This window comes from Pediculus humanus, genomic scaffold (assembly GCF_000006295.1).
Source record: "Pediculus humanus corporis 1103172108318 genomic scaffold, whole genome shotgun sequence".
NCBI classification, from domain to species: Eukaryota; Metazoa; Arthropoda; class Insecta; order Psocodea; family Pediculidae; genus Pediculus; species Pediculus humanus.
In genome coordinates, this window is record NW_002987887.1 from 116,034 (window position 1) to 141,577 (window position 25,544).

Sequence of the window (25,544 nt, forward strand, 5' to 3'; positions counted from 1 at the left end):
CGGAAAAGAAAATTTCCCGTTTAATAATGGGTGCCTGGGGTGCGGGGGGGGTTTTAAAAAAGGGTTGATTCCGTAAAAAAAATTTTAAAAAACTTAATTTTTTCTAGAAAAAGCTTCCTTCGGCACGAACGTGAAAAAAACCATATCATTCTTTCTCTCTCTCTCTTTCTCGCCATTTTATTTAACCGTAATCCGACGGGGGGCGGTGGGGGAAAGGGTTTGAAAAAAAATTATTTTTAAAATGCGAGTTAAAAATTAAATTAACCGTTAAAACCTTTCACACTTTAATGAACGGCATAACCATCCTTCCCCCCACAAAAAAAAAAAACTAAAAATTTCTTTTAAGGGTTCATCATCATCATCATCATCATCTTAACCACCACCATCATCATCATCATCATCATCTTCTTATTTTTTATTAAATCAACTGTGAGAAAACGTTTTAATTAAAATAAAACAAAAAAATGTTAAAAAAGGTTAAAAAAGTAATTTTTTTTTTTTTTTTGATTCGAATCCAAATCCAAATTTTTCATTGTTCAGACGACGACGACGACGACGCCGAAAGCGAAAGGGAAACCAAAAGCGCGCGACAACGATTTGTCTGTTTTACGTCACGTTTAACACCTTATAAATTATAATTAATAATAATAATAATAATAATAATAATAATAATAATAATAATGATAATGATAATGATAATAATAATAATAATAAATTACTATATATATAATATCGTATTAACTTTCTTTTATTTTTATTTATTTATTTTTTTTTCGGGGGGCAGAGATTATTTTTTTTTATCAACATGATTAATCATTATTATTATTATAAGTAAAAATGATTTTAAAAAAAAACGGCGCCAAAATATTTTAAATAATAATAATAATAATAATAATAAACAGGGGGGGGGGGATTTTTTTTTTTTGAAAAATTTAAATTCTACAAATGAAATTAATTAAAAACCGAATTTCTGACGGATCGAAAATAAATTTCCACACCGCCCCCGTCCCCGCCCCCCCCTTCCACCCGACAGGAAATAAAGAAAAAAAGAAAAATTTAAAGTAAATTAAAAGAATTTTCCAGAAGGAAAAAAAAAAGGGGGAAAAGAAAATTAAAAAAAAAAAAAAAAAACACAAAAGAAAGTTGAGGTTGTCTTGAAATTAATTAAAAAAAGGAATGAAAATGGGTTTCCCCCTTCCCCCTTCTTCCCCCCACTTCGAATGTTCAATAATAATAATGATGATGAAACGTCATTATGGTTCTTAAACATATAAAAAAAAAGTTAATAATAAATAAATAAATAAATAAAACTTACTCTTTCGTATTGATGAGTAAATGGAGATGGAAAAGTCGGTCTTGGTACTCCAGCACCGCTACTCGCTCTCTGATATAAATAAGGATAATAAGCCTGATACATAACTTCTGGACAACTCATAGTCATTTTAATAATAAATTATTATTATTATTTTATACAAAAAAATTCAATCGAATACGTAACCCACACATTTTTTAATCCATTTTGTTTAAAAAATAAAATCACAATCGAAATCCGTTATTATTAAAATAATCACATTTAAAAAAAATCCTTATTATTATTATTATTATTAAAAATGTCAGAAAAAAAAACTGACGACTTATTATTATTATTATCGACTTAATTTTATGTGAAAACAAAAAAAACATGCGAATCGTTTGTGATACTTTACATAAATGCTAACGGTCAGAAATTTTTATATATATTACGACGCTCGTGGAGTGAGTGAGAGAGAGAGAGAGATAGAGTTTAAACAAATCTCTGAAGAGAGAGAGGTTCGTTTAAAGACAAAACCCCGCCTTCACACTCTCAGCCAAGAGTTAACGTCGACGAATCGCCATTTTGACAAAAAATCAACCAATCAAAATTTAACATTTTTCATCGTTTAGTTTCATAAGCAAAACGTGATATGTCTCATTCTAAAAAAAAAAAAAAACATTTTTATATTAAATTTTGGGGGAAAAAAAAGGTTTCGATAAGAATAAAAAAACGATGATGATGATGATGAAGCAGACGAAAATTTTATTGTTTTGATGAAATAATAATAATAATAATAATAATGCGATAACTAAAATTAATAAAATCATTTCTTTATTATTATTATTATTTTTATTACGTGGTAATGTTTTTTATACGTACGATCGTCTTATTAATTTATTTTTTATATCAAAATCATAATAATGATAATTATTTTAATTGATAAAAAAAATCAATAATGAAATAAACGAAATAATAATAATAATTATTTATTTATTTAAAAAAATCACATTACAAATATAATACTATATATATATAAATCTATTTACAAGTACATAATACAAAACAAAAAATTATATAAAATTATATTTTAATAAATAAATAAATAACACAACAATATTATTAATTCCCTTTTAACTTATTATTATTATCATTATTATCATTATTATCATTATTATTTCATTTAAATTTTACCATTTTATATAAATATCCAAAAACAATCATGATTATGCAGTAAAAAAAAAAACTCGAACAAAGTTAATAATAATTATTTTATCCTAATGAATTCAGTTTAATTTGTTTAAAAATATGAATAAAAGCAGAAGACAAACTTTGTCAGTTTTGATAATAAATCATTATCATTATTATTATTATTATTTGATTTGTTATTTAAAAGAGATTTTAAATTCGATAATTACAGTTGTTGATTAGTCGGAAAGAAAAAATTAAGAAAATTTGTTAATAACATATATAGCTTAACATTTATTAAAAATAATAATACTGTTTGAATTATTATTATTATTATTATTATTATTAAATACTATGAGAGAATGGTTAACAGTTTTTAATGGGTACTTCATTCCACCAATTATTTTTATAATGATATTTTTGCATTTCTATCCCTTCTCTCGGTGCAGGTATTAATGATCCACCAAATTCTTTTATTGGTAATGGAGGTATTATAAGTCTCGGAGGAAAACAATCGAGACTTTCAAGACTACAATCGGGTGGAAGAAATCTTCTTTTCCATCCTATTCTTCTATACATTTCAACCTGTTTTAATTAAAATATCAAAGCATTTGATCAATTTTTCCTTAAAGGGATTTTATTATAATTATTTATAATTTAAAATTTATTAATAATTTATTCGAGAAAAAATAAGGAAAAGTTTATATAATTAAATAAGTAGTAGTACTAGTAGTAGTAGTAGTAGTAGTAGTAGTAGTAGTAGTAGTAATAGTAGTAGTAGTAGTAGTAGTAGTTAAATGAATACAAACCACTTTATCCAATTCGAATAAAACGAGTAAAACTCTCATTTTTTTATCGCTATTTAATTTTGTCACAACATATTGACCCTCCGAACTTTGGTATGATATATAAAATCCATTATTTTTAAAAATTCTTATTATTGATAATTCATCTTTGGTTAATATTTCTTCATTTAATATACACATAACTGATTTATCTTCCCACGGCAAAACCCTTGAAAATCTTATTTCACCCCATAAACTTCCATAACATAAAAAATGTGTTACATTTAAAACTTTTAAAATTTTATGAACCCTACAGAAAAAAGAAAAAAAAGTAAACTTAAATTTTAATAATATCGTACATGAATAAAATAACAAACTTATTTGCTCAACATTGAAACATTAAATTTAATTACTTACTCATTGGTAAATATGTGTAATTCATCTTGATATTTCTTGGGAAAATTACAAGTTTCTAAAAATGTACTTCTTCCATATTTTCTTGATATAAAATTCCATGCAAATAGTAAAACATATACAAAGAATAAAAATATCAGGTATCTTTTTAATGAAAATCTCATATTATTTAATTAAATTATTATATTTATATGTGACATCATTTAAATATTTTTATAACATTCTTAATTTAAACCTTAAATTATCATTATTATTATTTACACGGCAATTTAAAGTCAAAATTTTTAAATAAATTGTTTTTTGTATAATAATAAATAAACCGTTGTTTCATTATTTTATTCTCATAAAAAAACTACTAAATTAATAATAAAGTTGAAAATTTTTGTCTTCTCTTTGTGAAAATTATTCTTCCGGATTAATTAGATAGGTTAAGTATTTAAGTTTTAATAAACTGCCATTTTATTGTTTACTTGCAACAAGTCGTTCAAGTACACTGTTGCAAACAACTCATTTTTGTAAAATCGACTTGTTGCTTTGTCGTAATAACGGATTTGTAAACATTCAAAATAAAAACAAATTAATATAAATAATTATTATTATTATTAGAATGAAAAAAAAAAAAAACATTTATTTCATGTGAGTAATAATTTATCAGATGTAATTTTAATCCTTTACCCATTTTATTTTTTATAATGTTTTTTTTATTTATTGTCATTTTGTTTAAATTATTCACTGGTTTGAATATCTGAAATTAAATAAAGGAAGAGTCGATTAATGTGACTGTTGAACTAAAAACAAAAACTATTTTTCCTCCTTATCGAGAGACATTTTTTTCTAGTTTTTAATTACCACAAATTTTGTCATTTATGATTTATCATTTGTATTCATCATTTAAAGCTCTACCAATCAGTGATCTTCTTATTTCACTTGTTCCTGCACCAATTTCATATAATTTTGCATCTCTAAGTAAACGACCAGTTGGATAATCATTGATGTACCCATTGCCACCTTTCGAAATTAACAATAATAATTTTATCACCATTTAAAATAGGTATTAAACATATCGAAAGACTTAATGTGATCATTACCTAAACATTGTATGGCATCTAAAGCCACTTGTGTAGCATTTTCAGCACAATATAAAATAACACCTGCACAATCTTTCTTGTTTGCCTTTCCAGCATCACAAGCTCGAGCGACAGAAAACATGTATGAACGACAAGCACTTAGCCTTGTATACATGTCAGCCATTTTACCCTTAAAAAAAAAAAAACATTCATTGAAATTAACAGGGTGAATAATATTCGAGATTTAAATTTAAAAACTATATATTTTACCTGTAATAGTTGAAATTGTCCTATTTTTGTACCAAATTGTTTTCTTACATGAACATAATCGAAAGCTACATCACAGGCAGCTTGCATTAAACCTACTGGACCAGCGGATAATACTAATCGTTCATAATCTAATCCGCTCATAAGAACATAAACACCCTTATTTTCAGGTCCCAAAAGATTTTCAGCTACAAAATTTATTTATTAATAAATAACTTACTAAAATTACTGTTTAAATGAAAAAAAAAAAAAACATTTTACCTGGCACTTTGCAGTTTTCAAATATGAGTTCACAAGTGTTAGAACCTCTCATACCCAATTTATCTAATTTTTGAGCAGTCGAAAAACCTTCAAATCCTTTTTCGATAAGAAATGCTGATATTCCATGCTGTGGTTTACTTTTTGTGTCTGTCTTAGCATAAACCTTAAAGTAATTTAAACTTTAAATGTAATTTTGAAACCTTAAAATAAAGTAAAATTTGTACTCACCACAAGAACATCTGCATCTGGACCGTTTGTAATCCAAAATTTGTTTCCATTCAAAACGTAAAATTTCCCAGATGGATCTTTTTCAGCTTTGAGTTTCATAGAAACAACATCTGAACCTGATCCAGGTTCTGACATTGCCAATGCTCCCATGTGTTCTCCAGAACAAAGCTAAAAAATTTAAAAAAATTTTTTATTTATGTCCAATCATTTCAACGATTAAAATTTGTTTCTTCTTTTTGATCTTTATTACCTTGGGTAAATATTTTTTTTTTTGTTCTTCGTTTCCATTTCTACTTATTTGATTTACACACAAATTTGAATGAGCTCCATAACTGAGAGCAATGGCACCAGAAGCTCTTGATAATTCTTCCATAATGATGCAATGATCAGTATAAGTTCCTCCTGTCCCTCCATAATCAGGTGAAGCCGTTATTCCTAAAAGTCCCAAATCCCCTAATTTTTTCCAAAATTCCTTAAACCCACAAAATTATATAAAATTGAAAATTAAAGCATTCAACGAACGTCATGAAAATCTTATTATTATTATTATTATTATTATTAATATAAACTCACTCTTAATGATGAAAAATTATTATTTTTGTCGATTTCACTTGCTTTTGGTGCTAATTCTTTTTGTGCAAAATTGAAAACGGTTTCTCTTAACTGAAAACAAGTTTTGGCGGAAATTTCATTTTAAAATAATTTTTTCTTCTTCCTATCAATCATGGATCAAAATTAACGTTTTAAAGCGTTTTAAATGTTTTTTTTTTTTTTTTTACTAAATTCACTAAATTTTCTCTTTTTTTAAACTAAATTTGATCGTTTTGAAAATTTGTTTAAAAAGATGTATTTAAAAAAAAAAAAGTATGAAAAGTGAATTTAACTTATTATAAAATAACTTTAACGTTTTTAAAAACTTTTTACATACAGAATTAATTTTGAATTTTAAAAAAACCTACAAACGTATTTTTTTTTGACAAACATAAATCGTTATAACGGTTAAAAGCAGTAAAAATAAAAATTTATTCGGTATTGTTAGAGAGAGAGAGAAAATTTTGTTACTCTATGATAATCATTCCAATTCAACATGTCGACCTAGAAATTTTTATCAATTTGAATTTAAGGTAAATTTTTTAATTTCTTTGAATTTAAAGTTTTTTCTCGTTATAAAAGTTACGAAAACGTATGATTTCTTACTATATATATATTATATAAATATATAAAAAAGAGGTAAATTAAATAAAAAAGTGAGATGGAAAATGTAATCATTTTAAAAAAAAAAAACCCCATATTTAACATAAGTACCTGTTTTTGATCATCCGTTAAACCGTAAACGTCATCATCAATTGGATAATGTTGTGCATAACATCTGCAACTATTATTACGAATTTTTTTAAAACCGTTTGATAAAAACAATGTTTTTTTTATAAATCTAACCGTTGCCATGATTAAATAATAAATCTCACTGTTAACTGATAGCCTAAACGTTTATTATAAATGCACGAGTGTAAGTGTGACCTTGGATATTATAGTTAAACCAATAATATTCGTTTGTTATTGTAAACACGACATTTTGTAATAAAATGACCCAGCATTACTACGAGATATTTTTTAACTTATTGATTTATTTATTTACAATTATTACCGTTTTTTAATAAACAACGCGATCGAATTACAATCGTGGTATTAAATTTATAAAGGAACCGCGATACGTATTAATGAAAACCGCCATTTTCTGTCAATATCAATTTTTTTTGTTTTTTTTTTTGTTGTTGTTTATCTTAATATCCGTTTAATTCGCATAATTTATCCAATGTTAAATAATAAATGTGTCACGTGGTATCTATAAAAACCATTTAAGGATAATAAATAACGAATAAGAAGAGGAAAAAAAAAAAATTTTGACGATGATTCAAATCGAGGTGGAGAATTTTTTCAAAAAAAATATAACTGCCCCGGGTGAGGATCGAACTCACGACCTTAAGATTATGAGACTTACGCGCTGCCTACTGCGCTACCGAGGCCGTTAAAGCTACCAGATAAATATTTACTTATTAAACTGTTATTTTCAAAATAAAAATTTTAATGGAAACTATTATTTAATTATCATTATTATCCAGTCGCGTATGTAAAAAAACAAACAAAACAAACGAATAATTTATTAAAATTTATATTATTATTATTTCGAAAATAAAATTATTTACATTAGCTATATAATTATTAATAATAATAATAATAATCAATTTTTTTTGTTTGAAAAACTCATTAGTTTTAATTTAACGACAGCAAATTATTTAAAACACTTTTTTTTAATAAACTAAATCTACTCGAATTTTATTTATTTATAACAAAAAATAAATAAATAAAATTTTATTTAAAAAAATCGACGACGGTAATGATGGTGGTAGTAATAAATGCGATCTTGTGAGAATGTGAAGAAGTCACGTGATAAAATCGATGACGTCATTATCATATTTATCTATGATATTAATTTCTTTATCGCCACCACCACCACCACCGCCGCCACCGTCGCGTTATCTAAACGATAAAACAAAAAATTACCCTCGAAAATCGTTGCAAACGGCAAAAAATTATTGAAATCGATAAAATTAATAATAATAATAATATTATTATTATTATTATTAACAATTTTGAATGGATTTTGTAACGAAAATTTTTACCCGCACACACACACACACGCGCGCGAAATTTACATTTAAAAAAAAAATTTTGAATCCGACGTGTTAATTCTTGTATTTTGTAATTTATGGCGGGAAAGCAACAAACAACAACAACAACAGTAATTGTAATAATAGTTGTAGTAATAATAATAATAATATTATTAGTGATGATGATGATAAAAATTTTGTTTGTTAATAATTTACAAGTTTTGCCATTAATTTAATAAAAAAATTTTTTATTTTATTTTGGCGTCAGAAATAAGTTTAAATACATAAAAGAGAGATAGATAGATAGATAGAGAGAGAGAGAGAGAGTAAAAAAGAGAAAGTGAGAGAGAGAGTAAAAAAGAGAAAGTGAGAGAGAGAGAGAGAGTGAAAAGAAACAGCGTGGCTAATAGAAAAGTGTGATAGAAACAGTGAGTAAAAAAAGAGAGAGAGACTGAAAAATAAGAAGAGAGAGAGAAAGAGATGCAGAGACTGAAAAAGAAAGAAAGAGAGAAAGAGAACAAAGAGAGTGAATGAAGCAAAGAGAGAGAGAGAGAGAGAGTAAAAAAGAGAAAGAGAAAGAGAGAGAGAGAGAGTAAAAAAGAGAAAGAGAGAGAGAGAGAGAGAGAGAGAGAGAGAGAAGTTTGATTTTAAAACAAATTTTCAAATAATTTCAAATTAACAACGAAAATTTTTAAATGTTTGTGTGTTTGTTATTGGTTTCCATTTGCTCTTAACTTATTATTATTATTATCATTTTGACAAACAACAAACCATTACAAAAAGTAAAAAAAAAAAACGAAGGAAAAGTCTGTGAGAGAGAGAGAGAGAGAGAGAGAGAGAAAGAAACAGTAAAAACGAATAAAAGTAAAATTAAAAAACAATTAATTAATTAATTAATAAAAATTAAGGGCTGTAGTGTAGTGAGTGGGTCAGGGGAGGAAGGGGTGTTGATAATCATCGTTACCACATACACTCCCCCCGCCTCCACAAACAAACATATTAAATAAATAACAACGAATGATTTAAAAAAAAAAAAAAAAAACAAAAAAAATCAATCCGCCATTTTTCTTTTTTCTTCTTCTTCATAAAATTATTATTCTTATTTATTAAAAAACTTCTTTTTTTTTTTTTTTTTCAAAATTATCATTATTATCAATATTATTAATATTATTAAACTAAAAATAAAATAAAATAATAAAAACATAATAATGTAAAATTATTACATAAATTGTACTCTTTATCTCTAATTTTTAATTTTTAACCGTTTTATATAAAATTTACACAAATCATCTAAACTATCCATTCAGCCCTTAAATATATTATTAAATTTATATTTTATTTTAAATCAACAAAAAAATAATATATATATATAAATTAAAATATTATAAATATGATCGTGATGATGATGATAATAATAATAATCAAAAATGTTTAATAATAATAATAATAATTGTAATGTGCGCCTTCCTTCCTTCCTTTTTTTTTTGTTTAAATTACACGAACCATTTTTTTTTCTTCATCAATTTATTTACTCCCTGATAATAATAATAATGATAATAATAATGATAATAATGATAATAATAATTATGAATTCAAATCGTTAATTAAACTTTTTTTTAAATGGCGAGAAAAAAACCAAAAAAAAAAAAAAAATTTTCTTTTTCATTTCATTTCATTTTATAATTTACACGTATATATATATATATATATTGGCGTTTGTTTGGTTGTTTGTTTGTTTGTTTACGATCTTATAAATACAAAATATTAATTAATAATAATAATAATAAAATCCGTTAAATTTTCATCCAATTGTTTTTTTTTATTTATTACCTTTCTCAAATTTTTTCATTTTTTTTTTTTTTTAATTCTAATCCTGACCACATAAAAAATTAAAATTAATACGATATTATTATTATTATCATTAATAACGACAAAATTATAACAAGAATAATAATAATAATAATTTAATTAAATAAAATAATGATGATTATGATTAAAATTTAATTGCATATATATAAAAATAAAATTCCTTGTTATTATTATATTACTTTATGATCCTTTTTTCTTTTACCACATCAAAACTAATTTAAATCATTATTATTATTATTACTAGTACTATCATCATCATCATTATTATTATTATTACTATTACTATCATCATCATCATCATTATTATTATTATTATTACTGTTGTTGTGTGTGTGTGTTTTACAACGTTTCAATTTACAAAATAAAACAATGATTTTTTCATTTTTTTATAATTTTTAAATTTTTTTTTGTATTTTTCCTTCCATTTTGTTTTTTGTTTTTTTTTTTATAAAAAAATAATAATAATAAAATAATCTCACAACTACTACATAATTTTTTTTTTTCCTTTTTTTTCCTTTTTTTCCATAAAATGAGCGGAGACAAAAAATTTTTTTTTTTTTTTTTTTTTTTTTAATATTTTACAAAATAATTAAATAACATATTAATTAATTAATTAATTACTTATTATTATTATTATTATTTATTTATTTTCATAAATCTTATATCCTTATTATTATTATTATTATTATTTATTTTAATGATAGTGATGAATATGAATTTTTTTTCCCCCTCATTTTTTCTTCTTCTTCTTCTTCTTATTCATTTTCTTTCCTTTATTTTTTTTCCTTTTTTCATTTGAATGTAATGATTTTTCCGGATGATACCGACGACGATGATGATGATGATAATGATGATGATGATGATGATAATGACGAGTTGTGAATACGTTTGTGATAAAAAAATGTTATAATTCCATGTCTTGTGCTTCGTCTTCGCTAAAGTCCGACATGGAACTTTCTTCGTCTGAACTTAGCGTGTTTTGCTCTGCTTCCCGCAAAGCTTCTTCTGTTGCGTATTTACGAACGTATTCTGCCACCTTAAACGTTAAATAATAATAATTAAAACCTGTTTTATTACTACTACTACTACTACTACTACTACTACTACTACTACTACTACTACTACTGCCACTACTACTACTGCTACTACTGCCACTACTACTACTGCTACTACTGCTACTGCTACTACTGCTACTGCTACTGCTACTACTACTACTACTACTTCTTCTTCTTCTTCTTCTCCTCCTACTGTACAAAGCAATGCAAACCTTTTTTTTGTAATCTTCTGGTTTGTGAAGATACATAGAGGCAGCATCTCCATTTAACGGATCTATCGGATTTGGATAAGTAAGTAATTGTGGTAAAAATGATTCGAATATATTACTTAGATCGTACAAGGCTGTCCATGCTTGATTAATGACATCTAGGCAAACAGTACCTGTCGAAATGAAATCAATCGAAACACTTTACACACAAACATTTGAGTAAAATGATAATAATTAAAGGTAGTTAACATGTTAGTTGTTGTTGTTGTTATTAATAATGATAATTATGTTTACCAGAAACTTCATCAATGTTTGGATGATAAACTTTATTCATAAATCCAATGCTTGGAGATTTAAATGGATAATTTTCAGGTAGAAGAACTCGAACTTTCCAAATACCTCCCTCGTAAGGTGTGTGTCTTGGACCATAAAATTTAACACAAAATTCATTCAATCCCCCCAATATAGTGACCTGAAATTGAAAAATTCATTATTGATTTTATTATGAAACAATGTTTAGTAAAAGTTTTCAAAGATTTTCCAAAGGTTGTTTTAAATAAACTCGGAAACTTTTAAACGACACAAACAGACGACAAAAAATTCACAATTGATTCAAATCTAAATCACATTTAAAATTTTATTAATTATAATAAATAAATAAATTCACTTTTCTTTTTGGGTGGGGGAGGAAGGGAAAGACTGAGGGGGAATTATGAAATACCTCATGTTTGCTTTCTATTAGCTTAATCACATCAGTATCCATTCTCCTTTTTCCTGCGCTCGGGGATGACATCCTTTTGGGATTCCAAAGGAGGACTCTAATGTGACAAAGATTTATTTATTCTTTTCAACACTTAGGTTCCTCTCCCCTCGAAAATATTGCAAAAAAAAAAAAAAAAAAAAATCTGCAAACACCTGCAAACAACATAAAAAATTTCATTAAAATTTTAACAAACATGAAATCGACAAACCTAACGAAAAGGGAATTTTCAATAATATCGAAATTGATTTAACACCGAGAGAGAGAGAGAGAGAGGGAGGGGGGTAAGAGAATATTAAAAATCAATTTGATAAAATAAAACAAATATGTTTTATACCACATAATAATTAAATGACTTACAAGGTTTCTTTTTTCTATTAATAAAAAATAAATAAATAAATAAAATGAGTGTTACACCCGATTATGAATAAATAAAAAAAAATTTACATATGAATTTTTTTATAATGAAAAACAAAAAAAAAGAAAGAATTCACAATACTATTTACATATTGTAATAATATACCTTTAATCAATCAATCAATCAATCAATCAATCATATTTAAACAAATAAATAATATTATTAAATAAAAAAAAAAAAAGAAAAAGATAATTACAAAAAAAAAAAAAAATTGTTAATTTTTGCAATAAGTTGCTCAATTTTTTTTTTTTAAAGGGGAACAAAGACTCTCTCTCTCTCTCTCTCTCTCTCACACACACACGAATACGAAATCAATATCATCTGTAAGTGCAATCAGCTGTTCTTTGTTTACGACCTTGTCAATTAAATAATCGAATATTATAATAAATAAATCATTAAAATAATTAATTTTTTAAATTATTTTTTAAAATATAATTAAATTAAATTAAAATAAATAAAAAATTATTATTAGAACGCCCGAGGAGAAAAAAAAAAAAAAATTATAAATTTTATTGGGGCAACGACTGGGATCGAGATTTTTTTTTTTTTTTTTTTTTTAAATCATTGTTATCGTCAGAGACTTACTTTTTAGCAAATATCAATTAGAAATCAAATCAATTATACGATTTTTATTATTTTCTTTAATTTTCTTCATATAACCAACATTTCACGCCATCACATAAAAAAAAATTTTCTTATGTTTAACTGTACACTTTTCTTGAGTTTCATTAACTTACCTCTAAACTGTTTTTTTTACGACTAGGTTTAGTTTTTCGTCGAACAAAAGATGTCAAAAACAGCTGTTTCCCAGCAAAAATTTCTTTCGATATATATATTTCAATCATTACGTACGTGATTTTTTCGACTTGTTGCTTTTGCTATCCGTAACTGCCGCTTTGTTTTGTTTTCAAATTTTCCCTCCCTTTTTACTTACACTTTTTTTATTTAACCTAATCGAATCGATATGTTTATTATTTTTAAATTTTTTTTTTTTTTTAAATGTTTTCCCGTCCTTTTTTTTTGGCGGGAAATTTAAAATGTTTTCTTCGTTATCAATCCTTTAATCAATTGAATAAGACTAAAATAAGTTTTTTTTTTTTTTTTATTTATGTCTCATACGTATAAATATATATATATATATTTTCACATAAAACTTTTATTATACACAAAATAATAATAATAATAATAATAATAATGATGATGATAATAATAATAATAATAATAATAATAATAATAATAATAAAAATCAATAAACAAACGATTAATTATTATTATTTTTTTTCTTATTACGTCACAGACGCAAAACAATATTTTTTATTATATATATATATGTATATATAAAAACAACGATAATAATAATAATATTAATAATAATAATGATTTTTAAAAATTAAAAAAATTAACTAAAAGAAAAAAACGATTTTTAAATATGTTTTTCCTTTTTTCCTTTTTTTTTGCCTTCTTCCTTATCCTCCCCCCTCTCCCCGTTACTTTCTCAACGATTGGTAATATTCAGCTAAAACCGACCAAGCTTTGGGTGCCATGAAACCATCTGGAGGATTTTCACCCGCTTTCGCGAGAGCTGGAAACAAAAATAAAAAAAATTAAAATTCCCGGATTTCTCTCTCTCTCTCCCCCCACTCCCGTGATTCCCTTCTCACTTCTCATTTTCGTTCCGGATATGAATTCGAAATCATCTTTTCTTTCCGGTTGGAAAAAAGCCATTTGTTTTTTCGTTTTGTCGTAGGCCGCGACTCGGAAGGGTATTATTTCTAAATCGTCCAAACCGGGAGCCATTTTTAAAACTCTCGCACCGTGCGTGGCATCGTACAAATCTTGTTTTAAACTCGCGTCCGGATGCGGAACTCCCGCGGGATCTCTTCCTACGATGTAAAAATTCGCTCCCGCGTTCATTCTCGCTTTCGCGTGCCATTGAACCTACAATAATCGTTTTATCGTTATCATTATCTTTAAAAAATCCCGAAACGTCGTGGAAAAAAAAAAAGGAAAAACAAACTTCGGTGGGTCCCGCGTAGTACATGGGGGATGGGAAAATGGCCAAAACTGTCGATTCCGGATCGAGTACTCCGTCGCTGAGAACGGCCTGATGTTGTTTCATTCTCACGGGTAAGGGTACGTCATCTTCTTTCGTCCAACCACCCAGAGGATGCAAAAGCAAAACTGGTTTTTTAAATTTGTTTCCCTCCAATAATCTTCTCCTTGTGTCCTAGAAAAAGAAATCCATTTTGTCAAAAACTCTTTTCCTCAACGGTTTTAACAAACCCTGTCCAGACTCTACCTGCATGAGTAAAGCGTGTCCGTTGTGTACAGGATTCCTCAATTGAAAAGCAAAAACTGCATCCGCTTTCATGTCTTTAAATTTTGCTTTCAATTGATTGGGGGTCAATCGATACTCGTCGAGTCCATCGTTCCATTTTATCCGTTCCAAAACTTCTAAATCCCCACCGATCAACCAATCACCGCTTTCGTAAATCATCTGCAAACAAACAATTTTTTTAAAATTTCGTTCGTCACTCCCCTCCCTTCCCCTTTACAGATTTTTCAATTTGACGCGAGTGTGTGATTTACTTTTATGTAAGGATGACCCTTGTGATTCGTTCCAAACTGTCTCGAACATCTTTCTTCTTTCCTGTGTGGGAAAACTTCCGGATTTCTCAATATGGCGACGGGTTTCGACTCGTGAACGAGTAAAACCGCTTTTGCTCCCGTTATTTTATCTTTGTCGCCATCTTTGATGGGTAAAACGATGGGTATCGATTGATTGATTGTTTTACCATCTACGACGATCGAATTGAAATGAAGAGTCTGAAATGGAAAAAACCAAATTTCAAAAATTCCCTTTAAAATAATAATAATAATAATAATAATAATAATAATAATAATAATAATAATAATAATAATAATAATAATAATAATAATAATAATACTAATACTCTTATTGTTTTAAAATTAAGTCGTTCGTACCTGCAAATATTGATCTTCTCTCATGAAACCTTTCAAAGGATATGCCCAACCCTCGGCCAACACTTGCACCCATTGAAGGTCGACGGTGTTTATGTTCAATTTGTGTAAGGTACGAGCTTCGGATAAAACGTTTCCCAAAACGTTTTCTTTAACGAAAAGTTCTCGAAGCAATCCTCCCGTTTTAGTCGTTTCCGGTATAATTCCCTAAAAAGTTCCCCGAGGAGGGGGGGGGAAGAAAAACACCTTACGATGACAAATCGTGGACTTCGTTTGGGTACTTTGAAAACTACCCGAATTTCAACTCACGTGTCTCACGAGTAATTCCACGACTTGTAATGTGCTTTCCGCCGGTGTCGTATTAACAGTTTCCACAATCAAATCCGGTCTCGAGGGCCTTTCGTAAGCTTGATCGACGCCTTGTCAATGGAACGGAAATGGAACAAAAAAAAAAGAAAACAAAGGTTACACTCCCCATCATCTTAGATAAACGTTTTCAATAGTGTCTTCTACTTCCGGAGAAACGAATGTTCTACTTGTTGGCAAAACACATTCTTTCCTGGACAGACAGAAGAAAAAAAAAACCGGAAGTTGACGATCAAAAGGAAAACGACAACAATTAAGATGACGTAATCGTTTAAAAAAAAAATTTTAAATTGTCACGCGCGGTAATTTCGTTACGGTGAAAATTTCATATCCGGATTCGTTAACGGAAGCAAAAAATAATAATGATAATGATAATGGTGTAAAATTTTCTGCGCACGAAATTTTAATGCGATTTCATTACGTAAGATCTATACGAAACTACCGGGTTTTTTTTCTTCTTCTTTTGTCTATCCCTCTCTCTCTCTCTCTCTCTCTCTTTCTCTCGGATAAAGTAGGGGGGTAACACTAACCGGTGAAACCTTTGATGTCTCCTTTTCTCGCCTTTTTATACAATCCTTTGACGTCTCGTTGTTCGCACACGTGAAGGGGTGTATCTATGAAAACTTCGAAAAAGGGCAATTCGCTTTCCGCGTGTATGCTCCTCGCCATTTCTCTATCCTGAAACACATTTTTTTTTATTATAATGTTGAGTGATCCCCTTTCCCCTCCCCTCCCCCCACAATTCCCTTACCTCCGCAAAAGGCGATACGAAACTGCATAGTGCCACGACGCCGGAATCCGCGAATAATTTTGCAACTTCCGCAACTCTCCTTATGTTTTCCTGTCTGTCTTCTTTCGAAAATCCCAAATTTTTATTGAGTCCGGTTCGAATGTTGTCTCCATCGAGTCCGTAAGCAGGAATTCCTGGAACAGATTTCGCGCGTATTAAAAAACTTTCTTTTGTACGGGAACGACCCCTTGAACTTACCCCTGCTGACCAAAAACGCTTCGAGTTCGAATGATATGGATGTTTTCCCCGCTCCCGACAATCCCGTAAACCAAACCGTGCATCCTCTAAACCCCCTCAGGTTTCCAAGTACCTGACCTCTCTTGTCTCTCGAAACGATGTGTTTTTGAGCCGTGACATTCGTGGCAACTTGAACGCCCTGAAATTTGATTTTTAATAATAATAATAATAACATTTTATTCCAGAATTTCCATGCATTGTCCTACGTCACAAACTCAACATTTTTTTAAAATTTAAACTCAAGCTCGAGTAGCACACAACAAACAACAAACAACTACTGCGTGTTATTATTATTATTATTTTTTTTTCTGCGTCAAACGAAAAAATCGTGGTATTCTTACCCAAGAAGATTTTCCTTCTCCTACATCCTACCACGTGAATTTTCACGCGAGGGGGGGGGAAAAAAAGAAAAAAGAAAATTCGTGATTAGAAATACAAATTGGAAAATTTATTTATTTATTTATTTAAATGACTTTATTATCGCGTTCTAAAAAGGTTTTAACGAACCGAATACAGCAAAAAAAAAACACACACGGTGTCGATAAATATGGGAAACGTAATTTAAACAAAACAAACAATTTCAATGACGAATACCTATATATACCTGACATCGCCAGGTTTTAAAAACCTCAAATTAACCGTGAAGAAAAAAAAAAAAAATTATTATTATTATTAATAAATCATTTTTACACAAAAAGAAAAAAAGAAATCCTTGGAATTTATTTATTTATTTATTTTTTTCCACGTGCCAATAGAAAAAAAAAAAAAAAAAAAATTAAAAACGAAACGAATCGGAAAATTTTACAAACGTCCAATTTTCTTTTTTTTTCGGGGAGGGAGGGGGGGGAAATGTCGACCCTGTACGATTATGACGTACGAAATACAAACATTTCAATTATACTTTCGTTTAAACAACTTTCCAACCGGTTGTTGATTGTTATTATTATTAAATTTCCGATTTGAAAAAAAAAAACGAGCGTTAAAAGAGAAAATTAGTCGACGATCAAATCCGACCCTGTGGAAATATTTCCACAGCCTTCTGGCAAAACGAAAAAACGGGCGGGAAAATGAAAAAATTTAAAACGAATCCGACGACGCGGCATACCACCTTAAATTGTTTTTTAAAAAAAAAAGAAAAATTTGATTAATGTGATAAGATTGATAAGACGTGTAAAGGTGATCCATTCCGACGATCGGATTCTTTTATTTATCGTATTCTCGTGACACGACAGCGCGACCTTATTACACTACTGCCACGATCACGAACCTCCTCCTCCTCCTCCCCGTAATAAACATTCGATTCGAAAAATGATAATAACTTAATTTTTCTATTACACAATATTTTTTTTTTTTTTTTGCCCCATCAAGTACGACCGGTGCGTTCTTAGCGCGGAGGGGGGGGCAGGAAGGGGAAGGAAAGAGGGAGGGGGGAAAGGAAGAGGAGCGCGGTGAAGGGGGAAATAAATTTTACCTTCCTGGATAAACATAATTCAAGGTGACAACGTTGTAATTTAACTCAATTCGTTACAACACCGGATTCATGTACAGAAAAAAAAACAAAAGAAAATTTTTTACAGCAGCAAATTTCCCCCTACCCCCTTTTTGGAATTCTTTTAAACTTTTCCGCCCCCGCCCCTCCCCTTTTTAATATTTCCGGGGCAATTTGATTACTTCACCCTTAAGAAAAATTTTTTTTTTTTTTTTAAAAAAAACCTGGAAAAACTTTTCAGACCTGATTTCGAACGCGAAATTTCCCCCCTTCCCCTTCTTCCCTTTCTCCCTTCCACCGCTCGCCCGCCCCCCGTGAAACTACACTCACAACTAAATTCTCGAAAAATTTAAAAAAAACCATTTTTTTTTAAATAAACAAACCAACCAACCTGTTGATTAGAATCGAAAATTTTATATCTGTTTCCGTTCATCGTGAATTAAGATGGCGATGACGATAATAATAATAATGATGATTTTTCTTCACCTTTTATTATTATTATTATTATTACTATTAACTCGCGAAATTAAACGGTAATTTTTTTTTATATTTACGTGCGGATGTACAACAACAAGATAGATTGTTACGCGGCAAATAATGTTTTATCACTGGCACTTTCAAGGCGATCCCTACTTACTAATATTTATGCCTTTCGCGTGCGGGGATACGCGCGTACTGACGACGTTGTTCTGAACAACGTCTGAACAAAAAATTCGTCGAAGGAAAAAAAAAAAAAAAAAAAAAACTCGAAGAAAAATTTTCTTGGAATAAATAAATTAAAAAAAAAAAAAAAAAAAAAAAACTTCTTTTCTTGGACTTTGACGTTAGTTTTCCTAAATGTTACAAGAGACTGAGACTGCCCTCCATTACGAGAAAATATTAATAATAATACTAATAATAATAATAATAATAATAATTACCGAGTTTTTTTTTTTTGCAAATAAAAACGTCTTTAACTGGAATATTAATAAAGGAGGAGAAGAAAAATAATAATAATAATAATGCAAAACTACTGGAAATTTTTTTTCGCCTCTTTTCCACACGCACGTGTCAATAGATAACGGTTTGTTTAATTTCGAAAAAGGTGGTTGTTAATAAATCGTCTGCTATTTTTTTCGCGCGCGATTAAAAATTTCGACTTTTCACGCGTTTTCCCGAGAGAATTTCGACTTTTCACGCATTTTCGCGAGAGAATTTCGACTTTTCGCGCGTTTTCCCGAGAGAATTTCGAATTTTCACGCGTTTTTCCGAGAGAATTTCGACTTTTCGCGCGTTTTCCCGAGAGAATTTCGACTTTTCGCGCGTTTTCCCAAGAGAATTTCGAATTTTCACACGTTTTTCCGAGAGAATTTCGAATTTTCACACGTTTTTCCGAGAGAATTTCGACTTTTCGCACGTTTTCCCGAGAGAATTTGGACTTTTCGCGCGTTTTCCCGAGAGAATTTCGACTTTTCACGCGTTTTCCCGAGAGAATTTCGACTTTTCACGCATTTTCGCGAGAGAATTTCGACTTTTCGCGCGTTTTCCCGAGAGAATTTCGAATTTTCACGCGTTTTTCCGAGAGAATTTCGACTTTTCGCGCGTTTTCCCGAGAGAATTTCGACTTTTCGCGCGTTTTCCCAAGAGAATTTCGAATTTTCACACGTTTTCCCGAGAGAATTTGGACTTTTCGCGCGTTTTCCCGAGAGAATTTCGACTTTTCACGCGTTTTCCCGAGAGAATTTCAACTTTGTACGCGTTTTCCCGAGAGAATTTCAACTTTTCACGCGTTTTCCCGAAAGAATTTCGACTTTGTACGCGTTTTTCCGAGAGAATTTTACGTTTCATTCACGAATTTACATTACTATCATTATTATTATTATTAGATCACACATTAAAAATGTCAGAAAAAAAAAAATGAAGGAAGAAAAAAAAATTTTTTTAAATTCGTATTAATTGATCAAAGGGTCATTATTTTCGTTTCATTTGACCTACGGGGGGATTGACAATTTCTGTCAATCAAAAAAAAAAGTTAAATTTTCGTGGGTCGAAATCACGCGCCATGATGACGTCATCACTAACCATTAATTTAACGCGAAATGAAATCGAAACAAAATTTATTCAAAGGCATCCATTATTATTAATAATAATAACTGACGCGTGTAAAAAAAAAAAATATTATTTACGTTATTAAAAAAAAAAAAAAAAAAACAAGTAAGTTTTAACCCGTAATGAAAACATGATTTCCCCCTACCCCACCCCACCCACCCGACGATAGCGTGGCAGTAGCGATGGTGGTATCAGTAAAAGTGGTGGCAATAATACGTAATAATAATAACAATAATAAAGTCAGATCGCGAATCGATAATCGATAATCGAAATTTCGAATATCAAATAATTTTCGTTTAAATGGCACAACCTGATTTTAATTATACATAAATACCGAATAATTATTTTAAATAAATAAGAATAAATAAATAAAGGAAACCTGAAATTTAATGACGAGATGATTAAAAAAACCTTGGATTAAAATTTTAATATTCTAACCTTATTATTATTATTATTATTATTGAAAGTTGTAATATTAATAATAATAAGGCATCAGTTACATGTTACCATTTAAATAATTTTTTAAGATTTTCTTTTTTTTTCCTTCATATACAAAAGTCAAATTTTTAGTCGATTTAGGGAGCTTACGCTAATTACACGATGAAATCCATTCATTCATTCATTAATTCATTCATTCATTCATTCATTCATTCTTGAATGAAGGTGTCTTGTGCAAAAAAAAAAGTAATTACTACACATGTCGACTCGACTCCTTCGAATGTATACATAGAAAAAGACCTTGTTTATCTATTATATCCCTTTCCCTTTTTTATTTTTTTTCTATTTTCAAAGTCGTCAAGATTTCAATTAACAGATTTTTAACTTTAATTAGAGAGAAACAAAAAAAAAAAAACAACCAAAATTGGGAAAATCAAAATGGTTTCGTTAATTTATCTACAGCCGAAATCACCGACAGATAAATTTTTTTTTTGGATGCCGAATCTCATTTCGCAAACAATTTAAAAAAAAATAATGAAAACAACATGAAAAAGATTTGTGGCTGTGATAAAATAACGTTATCAGTGTAATCGAGTTCTTATCACAAAAACTATTGTCTCTCTCTCTCTTTCTCTCTCTGTCTCTCTCTCTCTCTCTCTCTCTCTCTCTCTCTCTCTCTCTCTCTCCCTCCCTCCCTCCCTCTCTCTTTCTCTCCCTCTCTCTCTCTCTCTCTCTCTCCCTCCCTCCCTCCCTCTCTCTTTCTCTCCCTCTCTCCCTCTCCCTCTCTCTTTCTCTCAGTCTCTCCCTCTCTCCCTCTCCCTCTCTCTTTCTCTCACTCTCTCTCTCTCTCTCTTAAAAAAATTATTTAAATGATTTTTTTGATTGTAGTAACTGATGATGATGCTTTACAACAACGACAATAATAATAACAAGAAAATTATTAAATTTAAATAAATAAAATATTATTATTATTATTGATGATGATGATGATGATGATGATGATGATAGTAATGATCGAGGTTGAGAAGAGTAAAAAAAAAAAAAAAAAAAAATGATTATTTAACATTACAAGGTTGTACACTGACAATTAAATTATTTTCATTTTTTTATTATTATTATTATTAAATATTTATAACCGATAATAAAATTAAACGATTATTAATTATGTTAATAAGTGTAATAATTAATTAATAAATTTTTTTTTTTTTTTTTATCTTCTTGTTAATGTGAGAGTATTATGCAATCGAGGAAAAAAAGAGAAGAGAAGAGAATCTTTAATCTTCTTATGTATCTACATAATTCTAATAATTTTTATTATTATTATTTTTTTTTTTAATTTAAAAAATAATAATAATAATAAAAAACATATTATTTTGTGCCATTAAAATTTTTATATTTCCATAATAATAATAATAATAATAATAATAAGAGGAAGAAAAAGAAACTTTTGTGTGTGAAATCATTTTCACTTTACACATGCACTTCGAATTGTATGAATACAAAGGAATAAGAAAATTTATCGAAGAGTAAAGCGATTTGTTAATTAATGAGCGACAACAATCTTAAAGTCACCTTTTGCAGGTTTCGATAACCTCCATGATGGAAAACTCATAATTTTTATTAACTTTGATAACTATATTGTCGAATAAAAGTTGGTTCAGTATGAGTTTCAAATAAAATCACATATGGGGAATTTATATGAATTGATTTACACAAAGGATATTAAAATGACAAAATTTTTTTTTTCGATACATTCATTTGAGTGAAATGGAAAATTGTCAATAATTATAAGATCAACTGTAAATTATCAAAGATGATAAAAATTTTTCAAAATGGTTCAAATATAACCTCTTTTAAATACGAGTGTCAAATTTATAATCAAACAAAATCGAACAAAATGGAAGAAACATTAAAGTGATAACGATAATGAAGCCATGTTGAGAATGTGTAATACCACAAGAAAAATCCTTTAAAATCTTATTTTCTACTTAAAGTCTACACAAAAAAAACAAAAATTAATCCACCTGTTAGTAAATGTAAATGTAAAGAAATCAACATCTCGATAAAGACTGTGAAAAGAAGGTGAAAAATTAAATGAAACAAAAGAAATCGATAAAATTGTTCCAGAAATTTCTTTCAATATAGGTTTATGGAAATACAAAAGTTTTTCTTCACCATATTAAAAATTTTGTAACAATAACAATAACATTTCGAAAAGGAAACGAAAAAAATATTTTTTTGTTTTTTTAAAGAGACAATTCATGTGATTTTGTTTGAAATTTTTAACATGACACTATTTTCAAGGTTTTTTAAAAAATATGTTACAATACAATTACAACCTTAACCTTGAATTTTATTTTTCACTCGATTGCATAACCTATTGAAAACCTCAAAATGATAATTAAGTTAATGAAAATTTGATTGTAAGAAATGAAATTTGTGAAGAATGAGAATGAAAATTATGATTAAAAATGGCAGATGATTATTTTAATTTAAAAATCACTCACCAATTTTTGCTTTTTCACTTCCTGAGACATGTTTTATGAAAGAAGAAGGAGTTGGAGTTGTTGTTGTTCTTGTCGTTTCTCCTTAAAAAAAATTTCCATTAATGTTAGCCAAAATTCAAATGATTATCGTCGTGAACGAGATATCTCGAGAAATTTTTTAATTTTAACGTTAGGTGACATTATTATTATTATTTAAATAACGTTAATTTTATAATCATCATCATCATCATCATCACAAAATCTGTTAAATTTTTTAACGAACTTTTCAAAATAACAAAATCGAATCGCGAATTTTTTCGTAGAGATTAATAATAATAATTTTAATCTCCACTCATTACATAATTTTTCTTAATTAAACTCCGCCATTTTTTTTTCAATTGTTTAAAACGATTATTTTGTTATTAAATCGCATCATTTTTTTTTTTTTTTTTAAATAAATATTTTGTTGTTAAACGATATACAAAAACGATAAATAAAAAAAATAAAACTGGATTTGAAAAATGAAAATAAATAAACAAAAATGGGGGAAATTTAAATTGTCGCAACTTTATCAAAAATAAAAAAAAAAAATTGTCGCAAAAATTTTTTTCTTTTTTTTTTAACTTTTCAATGCCACGAATCAAAAATTAAAGAAGTTTGAAAATTTTTTCTTCTAAAAATTAAACCCCGTGTAAAACTCTTACATTTTATTATTATTATTATTATTATTATTATTATTATTTAAAACGAGGTTAAAAAAAAAAAAAACGAATTAAAAAGTGTTCCATTAAATAAAATGATGTTACTTAGCGGTAAATAAAATTTTATCATTTAAAAAAAAAAAAAAAAAAAAAAAAACATTGATTAAATTTACATGTACTCACTATTGAGAAGAAAAAAAAAAAACGGTAAATATCGTCGTCGTCTGCTACAAACGATGAGATATATCAATTAATAATAATAATAATAATAATAGTAACTATTAAGAGAAATTTAACCTAAATTTTCTTTTTTTTTTTTTTTTTTTTTTATCTTATACGAGAATGTGTGTTGTTTATACGAACGCGAGAGCGAGAGAGAGAGAGAGAGAGAGAGAGATAGGGAAAAAAATGAATAAGAAAAAGATGAAAGAAGAGAAAACACGAATAATTTTTTTTTAAAAACATCATCACATGGTTTGACACACACGATAAGAAAAACGTTTTTAAAAATTAATTAACATAGGGAAATGTAATCAACTTACAATGATATTATCTTATGAGTTACCAAACATTAACAACGCGCGTTGAGATTTATCTTACGTACAAACAAACAAACAAACGTTTGTTGCAAAAAAAAAACAACTTTAAATAGAATTTTTACGCAGAAATAATTTCGCGGTTGTTTGAAGTTTGTACGCTAGATTTAAATTCTCTGTCAATGTTTTTTTTTTTTTAATACGTTTTTTGTTTAACTGAGAGTATCAATCAGCCTTGGGGAAAATTTTAACGTTTAAATCTCGATTTTCGTAACAAAAAGAAAATTCTCGAATTATTTTCCCTAATCGAGATTCGAACGTATTATTTTGGAAAAAATGAAAATTTGTACTTAACTTACGTAGTGTGGAAAAACGACTTTTTTTGTTTTCGCAACATATTATTATCCGGTATTACTCGATTATTGAATTTATAATTTTCTATCTCTCTCTTACTCAATAAAATACCCGTAATCGTCGTCCATTTTAAAAAATTTTTAACGTTCAATTTTGAAAAAGATGTCAAAGGAATGATGAAACTTGTGTTAATCATATCCAGATCGAATTTTCATTTCTATCCTGTGGGAGAAAAATTAATTAAGTAACAACCGTGGGAAAATTTCCCATATTTTAAATTAAATTAAATAAATTTTAATAATAATAATAATACCTTTTAAATGGAAAAAAAATCCTCGTTGATCCCGTTAAAAAGTTTTTTTGTTTGTAAACATTTTCTACTCCTACTACTACTACTACTACTACTACTACGATTCCTACTGTCCTTTTTTTCCATTCATAAATAATAATAATAATAATAATAAATATGGCGGCTCTAAAAATTCATTGAGAAAAATAAATAAATTTTTTATTAAACGTATCAATTAATTATTTCTTCCTTTATTGTTATATAATTTTACAACTTTTTTTTTTTTTTTAAAACAAAATTTAAAAAG

The 25,544-nt window shown here is 28.0% G+C and overlaps 4 protein-coding genes and 1 non-coding gene across 5 annotated transcripts; all 5 read right to left on the reverse strand.

Moving 5' to 3' along the window:
* Positions 1 to 2,845: 2,845 nt before the first annotated feature.
* Phum_PHUM601230 (uncharacterized protein) lies at positions 2,846 to 3,842 on the reverse strand (the record flags this gene model as incomplete). The annotated part of the gene is made up of 3 exons (XM_002432747.1): positions 2,846 to 3,064; positions 3,289 to 3,574; positions 3,682 to 3,842. The coding sequence occupies 3 exons, from the start codon at positions 3,840 to 3,842 to the stop codon at positions 2,846 to 2,848; spliced, it is 666 nt and encodes a 221-aa protein (XP_002432792.1).
* Positions 3,843 to 4,552: 710 nt separating this feature from the next.
* On the reverse strand, positions 4,553 to 6,947 carry Phum_PHUM601240 (isovaleryl-CoA dehydrogenase, putative; the record flags this gene model as incomplete). Its single annotated transcript, XM_002432748.1, has 8 exons — positions 4,553 to 4,686; positions 4,767 to 4,935; positions 5,016 to 5,200; positions 5,274 to 5,436; positions 5,502 to 5,669; positions 5,752 to 5,973; positions 6,075 to 6,164; positions 6,807 to 6,947. 8 exons carry the CDS (start codon positions 6,945 to 6,947, stop codon positions 4,553 to 4,555), a joined length of 1,272 nt encoding a protein of 423 aa, XP_002432793.1.
* Positions 6,948 to 7,452: 505 nt separating this feature from the next.
* Positions 7,453 to 7,525, reverse strand: Phum_PHUM601250. Its single transcript has one exon. It is a non-coding gene; the product is annotated as a tRNA-Met (tRNA).
* A 3,418-nt stretch (positions 7,526 to 10,943) lies between these two features.
* On the reverse strand, positions 10,944 to 12,096 carry Phum_PHUM601260 (ubiquitin-conjugating enzyme E2 H, putative; the record flags this gene model as incomplete). Its single annotated transcript, XM_002432749.1, has 4 exons — positions 10,944 to 11,075; positions 11,307 to 11,476; positions 11,598 to 11,775; positions 12,025 to 12,096. The coding sequence occupies 4 exons, from the start codon at positions 12,094 to 12,096 to the stop codon at positions 10,944 to 10,946; spliced, it is 552 nt and encodes a 183-aa protein (XP_002432794.1).
* Positions 12,097 to 13,968: 1,872 nt separating this feature from the next.
* Phum_PHUM601270 (adenylsulfate kinase, putative) lies at positions 13,969 to 18,778 on the reverse strand (the record flags this gene model as incomplete). The annotated part of the gene is made up of 11 exons (XM_002432750.1): positions 13,969 to 14,063; positions 14,143 to 14,419; positions 14,499 to 14,708; positions 14,781 to 14,978; positions 15,071 to 15,307; positions 15,467 to 15,670; positions 15,773 to 15,882; positions 16,360 to 16,507; positions 16,581 to 16,753; positions 16,818 to 16,995; positions 18,737 to 18,778. The coding sequence occupies 11 exons, from the start codon at positions 18,776 to 18,778 to the stop codon at positions 13,969 to 13,971; spliced, it is 1,872 nt and encodes a 623-aa protein (XP_002432795.1).
* Positions 18,779 to 25,544: the final 6,766 nt, after the last annotated feature.